We start from the raw sequence: 13206 nt of genomic DNA, 5'->3' as shown, positions 1-13206 counted from the left end.
GAAATAGAGAGAAAAAAACTCCGACCCAATGCAACAACGCCCATAGCTCAAAGACCAGCCAAAAAGAAAGCAATCAATCCGAGTCAACATCCTTCTTGGCCTTAGCCTTCTTCTCCGCCTGCCATCGCTCCTTCTTTTTCCTCTTGCGCTCCTCCTTGTCGACGGTAGCCTGCTGTCCCTCCTGCTCGGCGAAAGCCTCAGCCTCAGCCTCCATCTCGACATCCTGCATCTCAAGATCGTTCTTCTCGCCCTGTCCCTGCCCCTCTCCATTCTCATTCTGGTTGATGTTCACACCAGCATTCAGGTACTCCTCGCCAGGGTTTTGCGTCTGGACAGTAAGATCACGGCCCAGGACCTCGCCGGCCAGACCGGCCTGCACGCGCTTCAGGTTGTGGAGGATCAAATTGGGTGCCGCGGCGGTGGTGCGCGAGACCGGGCCGTGCTCGCTGATGCTGGCATTTGGCTGCAGAGAGGGATCGGTGCCAGCGCGGTCCAGGTAAGCGGCCAGGAAGTCGTGCGCAGCGGACTGGGAGATTGTCTTGGTACTCAGCACCGTTGTAGGCGGGAGGGCGGAGGGGCCTTGGGCGCTCATCGTGGTGGGGGCCCGCCCAATGGGTGGTAGGTGTGGATTTTGGTATAGAGGTGTAGACGCTAGAGATTACGTCTCAATTTCAGGCCGTTAATGGCGTGGACGGGGCCGGGGAGGGTGTTTGGAGAAATCGTTGAACCAGCATCAGCGCATGGAGACAAAAAAGTTTCGGGGCGCTAGTCCCAATTAGGTAGCAGATTCAGAATCTCGAAGCCCACCACCACCATGTTTCTTATTATAAAATCAGATGAAAAGTAGTGTAGTGTTTACTGGGAATCCCCTTTCAGTATAGCAATTAATGCCCCGAGGTTATTCCATTAAGCGGATTGTCGCTGTCCGTCTCTCCTGCCCAAACGGGTCCGTGCCTGCGGCTCCGCGCTTAATTTTCTTTCGACTTCCGAACACCGCGCCTCGAGCCAGCGACGCCCATCTGCCCGACCATCCCAACCATAACCACCCCAGAGTCTCCCACTTCTCTCCCAGACTCGGGCTATTCACCATGTTCTGCCTTCGCTGTAGGGCTCTGCCCTCCCTCCGGACCCCGGTGTCCGCCATGCACACCCCGATGAACAGGTATGCCAACGCACGCGAGTCCCAACCATCTGCTGCTCCGCAGCAAGCATCCCAGTCAAGCAGTCAATCGGGCCACTAACAGAGCCCTTCATGATATAGAATCTCCCAATTCACACCACAGACAACATTCACACCCTCCGCGCTGCTCTCCTCCAGACCCTTCTCCTCCACGCTTCTCTCCACGCCCACCCGCCTCCAACCCACCAACACTCTCTCCTCCCGGGTTCCTTCGACATTGGCACTCACTACCCCGTCGATTTCATCATCGCTGCCCTCTCAAATCCGCCCCTTCTCGGCAACCGCCTATCTGGGCGTGAAGCGCTCGACGTTCCGGCCATCGCGGCGAGTGCAAAAGCGCCGCTCTGGCTTCCTGGCCCGCAACACTTCCAGGAAAGGGCGGCTGACGATTATCCGGCGCCGGTTGAAGGGCCGCAAGGCTATGAGCTGGTAACTTGGTCTTTCAATTCGGCTGGTAGCATTACCAGTGGGTGCAAATGAGAGGTCCAAGGTGAGGGGATGAAATACCAATGCATGGGGAGAGGTGGGAAAGAATCAGCGTGGCATTACTTAGAGCTCGTCTCTACGGATAGAATCGTTGCCGCAGAGCATGTCAGGCCAGCCTGTGGCCTTGTACCATATTAACTATTCTTCCAGTGGCCTTCTTGGAATGGATGTGTGAGATTATACTCAATTCAGCAGTGTTTTTTGTTTCTATGTAGCAATCGTGTACCGGCGCAATTCCGTAGTCCTTGTATCAAGCTCTACTTAGGTTGCCGTGTCTACATTCCCTGGAACGCGTTCACTCGTCATCTTCATCACTCTCCTCCTCTTCAGATCCGGACTCATCATCTTCCTCGTCATCATCGTCTTCCTCTTCCTCTTCCTCTTCCTCTTCCTCTTCATTCTCATCACCGAGCTTGAGGCCATAGTCATCCTCGAATTCCTTGAGGGACTGGACAGTCGGGGTGAATCCGATGGATTCAAAGCCTTGCTTGAGAGGCTGTTCACGGAAATTAGTATAATCGTTCTTGGAAACGCCAGGTAGAAAAGAACAGTATGTAAACTTACCTCCTCCAGAACAGTAGCGCAAGTGACAACGAGGTTGGCGGTCTTCGGCGCGAATAGAGGCAAGATGATCTCACGCAGAGCATCTTTCACCTCCTCAACACTAATACCCCGCACCTTCTTAAGCATCTTCTCCTTGTAGTCGCTGGGCAGATTTCGCACGACCTGGCGGATGAAACTGCCCTGAGCCGCGCTAGCAGCAGTCATCTGCTCGTTGGCGAAGCCCACGACGATGCTGCTGATAGCGCCCTCCAGCATGAGAGGATCGAAAGGACTGGCACCAGACAGGTGGTCCTCAACAATCTGCTTGCTGGCTTCGAACGCCTTGTGCGCATTGGGGGACCGATAGACATCGAAGTTGACGAAGCTAGTATCGATGTTATAAGCGAAGTTGGTGCCGTATGCCAGACCCTTGCCGCGGACAGCAACCCAGAGGGGACCCTCCACGGCATTCATGTAAGCAATGGCAACCAGCAGTGAGGGAAGCTTAGGGTGGTCGTAGGAATCAAGACCCCGAGCCGTAGCATAGGCATAGGATGAGTCAACAGTCGGCATAGGGACGATGTACGAGTGGCCGCCGATGGTCTTGCCCGCGTCGCTCAGCAGCGCGCGGCGGTCAGTAATGGGCTTCAAGTTGTCGCTGGTTCCCATGCGCTCCGCGAACGGCTTCCAGGAAGAGACAGGGCGAGGCAACTTCTCAAGGTCGGCAATAACCACGACCCGGACATTCTCGGGCTGGAATAGCGACTTGCGGATCTCCTCCATGCGATTGACGATTTCTTCAGGCTGCTCGGCGAGAAGGCGCTTGACACGCTTCAGGTAGCGTGCCTTGACCAGGGTCGAGCGAGCCCGGGCAATAGATTCCTGGGCATAGTGGACCATGACATGAACTGCCGCAAGCATGTCATCACCACTACGCTTGGAGTCGGGCACGTCGGCCAGAAGGCGGGTAGTGATGGCACGAAGTCTGTCCACATCGAAGATGGTGTTCCAGCATAGCTCCTGCAGCCATGCAATGGCAGTCTGATACTTCTCACGCTCCACCTGGAAGGAAAGACGCAGCATTTCCGAGTTGCCGAGGGCGCGACCAGTGTCCATTCCGTACCCGACAGTGTCCTTCTCCAGCTCAACGACGACCTGCTCAAAGTTGATTATCTGGCCATCACGCTGGACTGGGATGTTGAAGAAAGCCTCAGTGTAGATCGACAGCAAGGGACGCAGCTGGAGGGGAATAGACTGCGCCGAGATGAGAACAGAAAGCTGCACAAAGCTGCTGGGGATATGCTCAAAGTGGATGAAAAGAGGCTGGCCCGCATCATCGGCATCGACTTGCTTCTGGATCGGGTGGTCGGGATGACCAGCCTTCAGAGCAGCGCCTGAACGGGCCGTGATGGTGTTTGTGAAATGAATGGACTCGGTACCAGGGATGGCAAACTTGGCCAGGATCTCCTCCGGAATTTCCTTGTCGTTCTCGGCCTTGGCCTTCTCCAACTTGTCAGTCAGCTCCTTCAGACCCTTCTCGCCGAGACGCTCCTTCTGAGCAGCGACCCGAGCCTCTTCGTCACTCTTCAGCTTGTCAGACAGCTTCAGCGAGGGAACACCCAGAATAGAAACGTGGTTTGCGTCCGCAATCCACTTCTTGATAAACGACCGCCATTGATCCTCATCCCAGTGCTCGAGCGCGTCGTATTCTTTCAGAGTCGCCACATCCCGCATGGTAGAGCCATCCCTCTTTCCGAACAGGAAGTCGGTGATAACATACTCTGCAAACGACGAGGCGGAGTTCTCAGTCGAAAACTTCCAGGTACGGCGCTGGCGGTCAATGCACTCTTTCAAGTACTTCAAGTCCAGCGGCTTGTTCATTGCATCCTTCAGAATCTCAAAGAATCTGTTCTCCACCTTCTCGAGTTTGTCGGTCTCCACACTGGTCAGCGTGAAGCGAATCTCGATGCTAGGATGATCCTCCGTTGCATAGTAGACGGCACTGGCGATCTGTTCCTTCTCGACAATTGTGTTCTCCAGCAGAGATGCAGATGACCCTGCCAGATACAAGAGGGCCACATTCAAAGCGCCAGCTGGAAATAATTTAGAGTGTGTCTGCAGGTACAGATGTTACGGGGAGACATACATTGGATAGGGTCGTTGCAATCAGGTCCGAGGAAGCGGATCTCGATTTCGCCAAACGACTCGTCCTCCTCAGGGAATTCGACTTTCTGGATGGTCGATTTCTCCAGGGCCGGGGCCCGCTTAGAATCTGTCCAGGGTCTAGTGAAAGGTGCATCTGGGCTTGGAATGACATCCAGGATAGTGTCTTCGAACTTGTCCAAGATCTCCAGCATGTTATTCTGGTCGACCTCGCCCGTAATGATCAAGCAGAGGTTCTTGGGCTGATACATCTCACGGTGGAACTCTCGAATCCGCTCAGCGGTCAGAACACGAAGCTGCTCCATCATGCCACCAGTCTCGTACCGGAACCCGACACCCTGGGGATAAGTCGCACGTCGAGCTGCCAGGTCGATCAGCTCAGCCGCATTGTTCTGTACACCCTGCATCTCCGAATACACAACACCGGCATCATTTCCAGTACCATCGATGTGGTGCACTTCGGTATAGCAGCCCTCATCCGTCAGCGTTGGAGCAATGACATGCTCCAGATAGACGGGCAGGATGCGAGCAAAGCCCTCCCAACCTGCTGTGTCGAGAGTGTAGGCTGTGTGGTCCGTGGCTGTCCAGGCATTGGTACTGGAGTATACCCGGGTGGCCAGCTTGTCCAAGAAGCCCTTGTACCGGTAGTTACGAGAGCCCATGAAGCACAGATGCTCCAGGGTGTGGGGAGCACCCGAGTCATCATGGATCTCAGTGGCAAGCACAAAATACCCATTCACCTTAGGGCCCTTCTGGTCGATGACCACGACCCGCATACCGGTGCGTTGGGACTCATACTCTGTAAACTCGCTCGCGGAATAGTCAGGCTTAAACTGCTGAAGCAGCTTGAACTGACTTTTCTGCACCGAGGGCGACATATTGATCAATGGGGCAAGCCCAGAGAAGATATTTCGCCGAAAAGTAGGCAGTCTAGCATTTTCGTTAGCCCCAATGATCCGACCAAGACTGTTTCACAACGCGGCGGCAAATCATATCCACCGCAGCCAACATATTTTCAAGGCCGAGGACTAAGAGCCCCAAAGCAGATGCCGGGGAGGGGGGAGGGGCATATGCACCGTGTCCACAGCGGAAGTAACAGTGCGAGAAGCAAAGCGAATCCGACGGCCGGCCAGCCGTGTATTCTGCAGAGACGCATCTAGGGGATCGCCTGCGGCATGGCTCCGACCATGTGTTGACGGCGGGGCAGACAGAAATTGAGGGGTATCTCACGCAGGAAGTGGTGCTGTTGCAAGAACAGGAGGAAGGGAGCAGATTCACTCACAAAGACTGAGTGGATTTCACCCGCGCCAGGCCTAGTAGACAAAATCGAGACACGATGGGATTTGTGCTGGATGAGCTTGTGTGTTGGACCCGGAGCGTCCCAAGGTCGGGTCCCGTTCCTTACAAAGCGAGCGACCTGCGGGCGTTTTCTCTGGGATATATGTGCTAGAAGTCCTCAAACGCTAGATATACCGGACTGTATATATTCTCTGGAGCTAGTCATCGTTCACTCTGAGTTGTCTCTCTTTCTCCCTCTTCTTTCCCCTCCGATTTGCCGTACAAACAACGCAGACTCGCAGCCCTCACACGTAGGGCGGTGACGCCCAAAGTCACGAGTTGTTGACACGCCGCATTTCCGAGGCTCGAGTCCTCCCCTCCTCCTCTAAACCGACTGGTCCGCACTTCCGTTCCAGCATGCCGCGAGCTTCCGAGGGCGAAGTGTGCCAGGCTGTGCTGAGCTTCGTCACCGAGGGCGCCTATCCGGAGGAGAGCGTGGTGGCTGCGGAGCTCACTGCCACAGCTCTCGCGAAGGAATTGGAGCTGATATCCCAGGCCCGGCAGCAAGTAGAGGTAAGTGGGCACGGTGCCATCTCTTTTCCACAGGATGAGGACCTGTGCGATTGCTGACTGGGAATCTTTACCCCGGTAGAATGAAATCAGCTCGCTTAGTCGCGAGAACACCACCTTCGATGCCGACGATTGGATTGTCCAAGCGAAACAGCTGCACGCAGACATTGAGCGCTCCCGAGTCACCGCACGCGAGATTGTCGCCCAGCATGAACACACCCGCCCCCTGCGATCCAAGGTTGAGGATGCGGGCGCGAAAGTGGGATTGATCGAGACGGAGATCGCGTTCAACCAGGCCGTGGCAGAGACACTCGAAGTGGTGCAGCGCTTGTGCCAACAATTTCAGAACGGGCGAGCTGCTCTAGCCAATGGTCATATTACGGCCGCGATCGAGCATTGGGAGTCTACAAGTGCGGCGATTGGGAGAGACGCTTTCTTCACCAACACCAATGTGATGAGTATACTCACCCTCGAGACCAGAGGACTGCTGCAGGAAATTGAAGAAGCTCTGCGTCTGCGTTGGGACGAGCACCTGAAGGTTGACCGCCAACATGGGCAGTTCCAGGTCATCAAAGGCGATGCAGCAGATTCTCTGGACAACACCATTGCGTCACTGTCGCGACTGGATCTTTTCACTTCAGCTTGCGAGAAACTCCTGAGAGACCTCTGCATCGCAATTATTGATCCGATTCTGTTGCCACGAGCCGATGGTGGCAGTCGGGCGGTTTCAATCACAGAGACTGGCATCCGCATCCAACTAGAGTACTCGAAAACCACTGTGGCCGAGACCCTGAATCGCACGACGGAAGTTTTGGATTATCTGCGACAGAGCCTGCCACCATCCATATTAGCTGAGCTTCCTCAGTCGTTCATTCCGTCTGTTTCATCCAAGGCAATCTCAGGGTGGCTGTCCTCTGCGATCCCAACCACTCTCGAAGGCCTTGAAGAGTTTGAGAAGACGCTGGACTGTGTTCTTCTATTCACCAATACAATTCAGTCTTGGGGATGGAATGGGATCGAAGAGCTTGTGTCATGGGTCAACCAGGCGCCTCGTCTGTGGCTGACTCGGCGTCGCGTCGACTCACTTGATAGTGTGCGCAAGGTACTTGCAGCCAGTAAAGGCACAACCAAGCAAGTTGAGCGTGTTGAGAAGGAGAAGCTCACTCAGGCCGATGAAGCCTTGCTCGAGAATGCCACCACAGACGACTGGGATGCTAGCTGGGATGATGAGAAAGACGAGGAAAGCACGGCTGATCAGGCAACGACCACCCAGCCCGAGGACGATGAGGATGTCAGTGCGTGGGGTCTTGATGAGGATACCCAAGAACAATTCCAACCTGATACCGCAGCCATCACTGAAGAGGAAGATGCTAATGATGCTTGGGGCTGGGGCGATGAAGAAGAAGAAAAAGAAGAAAAGGGCGTGCAGAGCAAACCCTCGCAGGCTAACCCAGGTACCACGAAGCCAGCAAATGGTGAACTACCAGCGCAGTCTTCAGTTCCCAGAGAAATGACCCTGAGGGAGGTCTATACAGTCACCGATATCCCAGACTCGATACTCGATATTGTTCGCCAGCAAATTAACGACTCGAAAGCTATCTCGCAGTTCGCGTAAGTATCGACCTTCGTCTCCGTCCAATACCTTTAAAAACTCTAATAATAACGCTAGGCATTCTACTTCCCGGGTTGCTTCATCAGGCGCTGGCCTGCTCGCGCTACCCACCTTGATTCTGGCCATGTTCAAGGCCACATCGTCCTCTTTCTATTCGCTGAAGCTCGGCTCAGGACAGATGTATCTTTACAATGATAGTCTGTACCTTGCTGGCCAAGTTCGAACGTTGATGGAAGAGCACGAGTTATCGAGGCTCAGCTCTGACGTGGAAGCTCTGGAGAAATTTGGCAAATTTGCTTACAGTAAAGAGATGCAGACCCAAAGCACCATTGTCACAGACCTTCTTGATGGTGCACAAGGTTTTGGGCAATGCGCTGAACAGCCATTCAAGACAGAATGTGATAATGCTGTGAGCGCGACTGCTGATCGGATTCGTGATGTCTACAAGGAGTGGCAGCCTATCCTGTCGCATTCCGCCTTGCTCCAGTCAGTTGGGGCTTTATTGGCTACCGTGATCAGTAAGATCATTGTTGATGTCGAAGATCTGGGTGACATCTCTGAAGATCAGTCCAAACAGCTGGTCGCTCTCTGCAACCAAATTTCAAAGCTTGAGGATCTATTCATGCCTGAGACAACCGGTGATACCGAAGCTGTACCGGTCACGGCTGTCTACGTACCAAACTGGCTTCGCTTCCAGTATTTGATTAATATACTCGAGAGCTCCCTGGCTGACATCAAATTCCTTTGGTTGGAGGGTGAATTGGGCCTAGAGTTCTCCATCGACGAGGTGGTCGATTTGATCGAAGCCCTGTTTGCAGAGTCTGACTATCGCCGTCGTGCCATTGCAGATATCAAGCGTGCTCCTCGGTGATTACATCTCTGGCATAATAGCCACCCTATGTTTCTAGATGAAAATGCTATATCTATGGTCGCGACTTCAACCATCTCACATAGACTTGTAAACTCGGCGGGGCCCTCTCCGCGCTTTGCGTTAGTGTGCCGCACCGGCTACCGTATTTTTTCCTCTCCCGCGCAGGCTTGTTCATTTTGCGACAGCCACCAGAGCAGAGATTATCCACGACAACCTGAACAAATTACCGCCCATAATGAGTGAAGATCAGGGCTCATCTGCTGTTGAGGCCGCACAGAGACAGGTTCGTGTGCAGCTCACGAGCAAGCAAGAGGATGTTGCGTTGCCTGACAACACTGGTCCCATTCTCGTTCCCACCGGTAAGAACTTATTAAACCTTCGCTGGCAGATCATTGGAATGTCTGGAAATGCTAATCTCAACTGACAATAGGTCTGCGACGTTATGCGCTGTCGACACTAGTCAACAACCTTCTGAGTAGCGAGAAGCCAATCCCCTTCGAATTTTTGATCAATGGAACTTTTCTGCGGACCTCAATTGACGAATATCTGACTGCCAATGGCATCTCCGCCGAAACTACTCTCGAGATTGAATACGTCAGAGCTCTTATCCCTCCTCTTCACATCGCATCTTTCCAGCACGATGATTGGGTCAGCGCCACCGATGTGCTCTCTGCGACTTCGGCCGCTGCGTCCTGGGCCTCCGGGGCCACCTTCTCGAAGGGTCAGGAAAGAATCTTGTCGGGAAGCTACGATGGTCTGCTCCGGGTATGGAACATGTCGTCGGAGACCATTGCCACTTCCCCCGCCGTCACTGAGGGAGGACATGCTGCGTCTATCAAGGCCGCCAAGTTCGTCTCGCCGAACCAGATAGCTTCGGCTGGCTTGGACCGCACTGTTCGACTGTGGAAGTATACCGAGGATGATGAATTTACTGGAAAGATTACGCCCCAGCTGGAGCTGTATGGTCACAAGTCCGGAATCGAATCGCTGGCCGTGCATGCGCCATCCAACCGTCTTCTGACTGGTTCTTCCGATCACAACGTCGGATTCTGGTCCACCAAGAAGGCTGATGCCCCCGCTGCCCCGGAGAACCTGCTCCCTAACGCTGGTCGGACCTCGAAGCGCCGCAAGCTGAACACCTCTGTGAGCACACCGCAGCGTGGTCCTCTGGCTCTGCTTTCGGCGCACACTGGCCCTGTCTCCGCTGCTATCTTCGACGCTAAGGATTCTACTGTGGGATACTCTGCTTCTTGGGACCACTCCCTGCGGACCTGGGACTTGGTAACCGCCGCCCTCGTCGACACTCGGATCACCTCCCACTCTCTCCTTTCCCTCGAGCATCTCCCCGAGCACAGCCTCCTAGCTGCCGGCACCTCCGCTCGGCACATCGCCCTGATCGACCCCCGAGAATCTGCCACATCCGTGGCCGCAATGACCCTCCGTGGTCACACCAACGCCGTCGTGAGCTTGGCTCGCGATCCTTCCAGCACGTATGGCCTCATTAGCGGCAGTCACGACGGCACATGCCGAATCTGGGATATTCGGTCCACCAAGAACGACAAGGAGGGTATTGTTGGTGATAGTGTGTATACGATTTCCCGCAAGAGCCTTGAAGAGGATGGTAAAGTGGACAGCAAGCGCGTTGGTGGTGAAGGCGTCAAGGTGTTCAGCGTATGCTGGGACCAGACTGTGGGCATTGTGAGCGCGGGTGAGGATAAGCAGATCCAGATCAACCGCGGTGAGGGTGTCCTGTCTTCGAACAAGTAGATCGCACATAATGGCTCGGCGTTTTTAGATGTGGTTTGATAAAAGTTATTGTTCATCTTGTCGCATCCAAGTTTTCCATCTACCTTACCTAGCTTAGCTCAACTGAAGGCTAAATATATATCTCTCGTGGTACCCATATACGATCTCGAAATGCAACTCGATGGTATACCCGGGAAAGAGATGTTGGAACATGTGATTTAGTTGATTGCTTCGACTTCGTAATTGATATATAATACATTTGTAGAGGCTAGGTACAATCACATAGCTGGCGAACACAAGGGCCAATTGCCAGTACTCAAGAACAAAACGCCGCTCCCATGCCTCCCACGCAAATGACGTGAGACTGTCCCATAAAAGGAACTTAAAGAATTGTAAAAGGCTGTCAAATCTATAGCCGGCGCTCCATCCGGTTGAGCTTGACAGGGGTTTTGATCTGTTAGGTGTAAGCCCGTTAGCCTCGCATTCTTAGATACCGCTTACACGCGGCCCGTCACTAAATCCCTCAGACACCAAGATCAAATGCCCCAGATTATTCGGAGACCTTCAATCGTGGGCTTGGAAATCGTCGAGCTCAGACAACAAGGGACCGATAAGAAGGAAGTACACACCTGAGTCCGTGTCCGCTGGCCTCTCACGGGCAAACCCAATGCATGGCGACGACCACGGTAGGTACCGGTCTCTTTGAGACGCTTAATATCATTCAGAACCTCTCGCCGCAAGTCGTTCTCAATCTTCATGTCCGACAGCACGGCAGTCAGGTCGAGAACCTGCTTGTTGGCGAGCTCGCCGATGCGGCAGGTCGGGTGGATGTTGAAGCGGGCCAGTAGGCGGGAGGAGGTGTGGTTGCCGACTCCGAAAAAGGTCTCGAGGGATTTCTGCTCATCCATTCCAGTTAGTTTCATGATCGTGGGCGGCTAATTGGCGAAGGCGAAGAGCTGGGCTCGGAAGTGCGATGCTGTGAAGGAGTGCCGACCTTAAGCAGATTCCGCTCAGGGAAGTTGACACCGAGAATGAAGACCTGTAGAAGCGAATATGAGTAAGAATAGTCTTGGCGGAAAGGCTCATAGGACGTACCATCTTGAACGTCGGGATTCGCGGGCTAGTCAATGAATTCGTGCTGCCATCGAGTCGCTGTCCGCGATGCGCGGGAGAAATCCTTCGGCAACAATGTTTATCCGGAAGGGATTTGCAGAACGGGAGTGTAATTTGCAAATGTAGTTACAGTAATATTTTTATTTAGTACAAATTCTGCAGCGAAGATACATTGTTGAAATGCAAATATTACCATACTTGTCAGCCGCGGAGGTTGGTCTCTCCGCACGCCATTGCAAGCTGGCCTTCGCCCCCTCTCGACTACTCCTCGTCTTTTCCTTCTGCCTTTCACTGCATCCACCCCAAGCAGTGGCAATTCGCAACCATGTATTTCCGCAATCTTTTCTTGTCCCTCTTCTTGGTTTTCGCCGTCAGTCTCGCGCTGGTCCAGGCCGAGGACGCCCAGAAGGATCCCCGTGGTCCTAAGATCACCAGCAAGGTGATCGACTTTGGATCTATACGATTGAGAGGCAATGCTGACTGATTACCTCAGGTCTACTTTGATATCCAGCATGGCGATGAGTCCCTTGGCCGCATTGTGATGGGTCTGTACGGCAAGACTGTCCCCGAAGTGAGTTGTTTGTCTGCGATGCGCCTGTGGCTTTTTTCAAGAACCATTGCTTACCTTTCATTTCAACCTAGACTGCCGAGAACTTCCGGTATGTTCATAAATACACACCATGTGATATGTTTTGATGCAAGTCAACCCTAACAGTTCTCAGCGCTCTGGCTACTGGTGAGAAGGGCTTCGGCTACGAGGGTTCGACCTTCCACCGTGTTATTAAGGACTTCATGATCCAGGGTGGCGACTTCACCAACCATGACGGTTCGTACAACATCCAATGACATGGATGACCAAGTAGTAATTGCTTTTACAGGCACTGGTGGCAAGTCCATTTACGGCAACAAATTCAAGGACGAGAACTTCAAGCTCCGCCATACCAAGAAGGGTCAACTGAGTACGCAAGCCCGCTAGTTCCGTGATCGCGTGATCCCAGAAACTGACAAGTCTCAAGGCATGGCCAACGCCGGCAAGGACACGAACGGCTCCCAGTTCTTCATTACCACTATCATCACCTCGTGCGTACTTCCAACTCCTATACCTATGTCTATACCGGTAATCTTGCTAACGAGTCCCTGTCTAGCTGGCTCGATGGCCGCCACGTCGTGTTCGGCGAGGTTCTCGAGGGCTACGACATTGTTGACAAGATCCAGAACGTCGCCAAGGGCCGCGGCGACAAGCCCGAGAAAGCCGTCACGATCGTCAAGAGTGGCGAGCTGGAGATGGACAAGTCGGAAACCGAGGACAAAGAAGGTAGCCGCGACGAGCTCTAAGGCCGGTCTTGGCCCTCGTTCTACTCTTCTACTGATGGAGAAGGGTGGCTGATGATGCTTGTTTTCCAAAGACTACGACGACAACGAACCCGTGGCTGCCGAAGAAGCCCCGGCGAACGACGAGTCCTCCTTTTCGATGCAACCACTCCTGATCTTCCTGGTGCTGGTGGCGGTGATCGGATTCTATATCAGCCGCCGCCGCAGCAGCCAGCAGCAGCTGCAGGAGGACAAGGAGTTTAATGCGTAGGCATAAATAAGGTAGATGAAGCAGTCCAATAAATACAACGCGTTTGTAAGTTGTTTAGCAGC

General features: G+C 53.7%; 7 protein-coding genes across 7 annotated transcripts; 4 read left to right on the top strand and 3 right to left on the bottom strand.

The window, feature by feature from the left end:
• Positions 1 to 73: 73 nt before the first annotated feature.
• N7482_002098 (uncharacterized protein) lies at positions 74 to 592 on the bottom strand (the record flags this gene model as incomplete). Its single annotated transcript, XM_056684223.1, has 1 exon — positions 74 to 592. One exon carries the CDS (start codon positions 590 to 592, stop codon positions 74 to 76), a length of 519 nt encoding a protein of 172 aa, XP_056547829.1.
• Positions 593 to 1088: 496 nt separating this feature from the next.
• Positions 1089 to 1613, top strand: N7482_002097 (mitochondrial 54S ribosomal protein bL34m; the record flags this gene model as incomplete). Its single annotated transcript, XM_056684222.1, has 2 exons — positions 1089 to 1162; positions 1262 to 1613. 2 exons carry the CDS (start codon positions 1089 to 1091, stop codon positions 1611 to 1613), a joined length of 426 nt encoding a protein of 141 aa, XP_056547828.1.
• A 348-nt stretch (positions 1614 to 1961) lies between these two features.
• On the bottom strand, positions 1962 to 5250 carry N7482_002096 (putative zinc metalloprotease; the record flags this gene model as incomplete). Its single annotated transcript, XM_056684221.1, has 3 exons — positions 1962 to 2162; positions 2231 to 4302; positions 4356 to 5250. 3 exons carry the CDS (start codon positions 5248 to 5250, stop codon positions 1962 to 1964), a joined length of 3168 nt encoding a protein of 1055 aa, XP_056547827.1.
• An 817-nt stretch (positions 5251 to 6067) lies between these two features.
• On the top strand, positions 6068 to 8703 carry N7482_002095 (uncharacterized protein; the record flags this gene model as incomplete). Its single annotated transcript, XM_056684220.1, has 3 exons — positions 6068 to 6223; positions 6303 to 7831; positions 7890 to 8703. 3 exons carry the CDS (start codon positions 6068 to 6070, stop codon positions 8701 to 8703), a joined length of 2499 nt encoding a protein of 832 aa, XP_056547826.1.
• A 235-nt stretch (positions 8704 to 8938) lies between these two features.
• N7482_002094 (WD repeat WDR12/YTM1 family ribosome biogenesis protein) lies at positions 8939 to 10470 on the top strand (the record flags this gene model as incomplete). The annotated part of the gene is made up of 2 exons (XM_056684219.1): positions 8939 to 9062; positions 9134 to 10470. The coding sequence occupies 2 exons, from the start codon at positions 8939 to 8941 to the stop codon at positions 10468 to 10470; spliced, it is 1461 nt and encodes a 486-aa protein (XP_056547825.1).
• Positions 10471 to 10858: 388 nt separating this feature from the next.
• On the bottom strand, positions 10859 to 11488 carry N7482_002093 (mitochondrial 37S ribosomal protein uS13m; the record flags this gene model as incomplete). Its single annotated transcript, XM_056684218.1, has 3 exons — positions 10859 to 10903; positions 11079 to 11345; positions 11444 to 11488. Coding segments are annotated over 3 exons (357 nt in total), but the record flags the coding sequence as incomplete, so codon positions are not given.
• A 399-nt stretch (positions 11489 to 11887) lies between these two features.
• On the top strand, positions 11888 to 13144 carry N7482_002092 (peptidylprolyl isomerase; the record flags this gene model as incomplete). The annotated part of the gene is made up of 8 exons (XM_056684217.1): positions 11888 to 12001; positions 12056 to 12133; positions 12205 to 12221; positions 12285 to 12388; positions 12441 to 12521; positions 12579 to 12642; positions 12708 to 12877; positions 12969 to 13144. 8 exons carry the CDS (start codon positions 11888 to 11890, stop codon positions 13142 to 13144), a joined length of 804 nt encoding a protein of 267 aa, XP_056547823.1.
• Between the last annotated feature and the right edge of the window lie 62 nt (positions 13145 to 13206).

This window comes from Penicillium canariense (assembly GCF_028826845.1).
Source record: "Penicillium canariense strain IBT 26290 chromosome Unknown utg000001l_segment0_segment0, whole genome shotgun sequence".
NCBI classification, from domain to species: Eukaryota; Fungi; Ascomycota; class Eurotiomycetes; order Eurotiales; family Aspergillaceae; genus Penicillium; species Penicillium canariense.
Note: the sequence above shows the minus strand (reverse complement) of the source record. Positions and strands in the feature narration are given on the sequence as shown.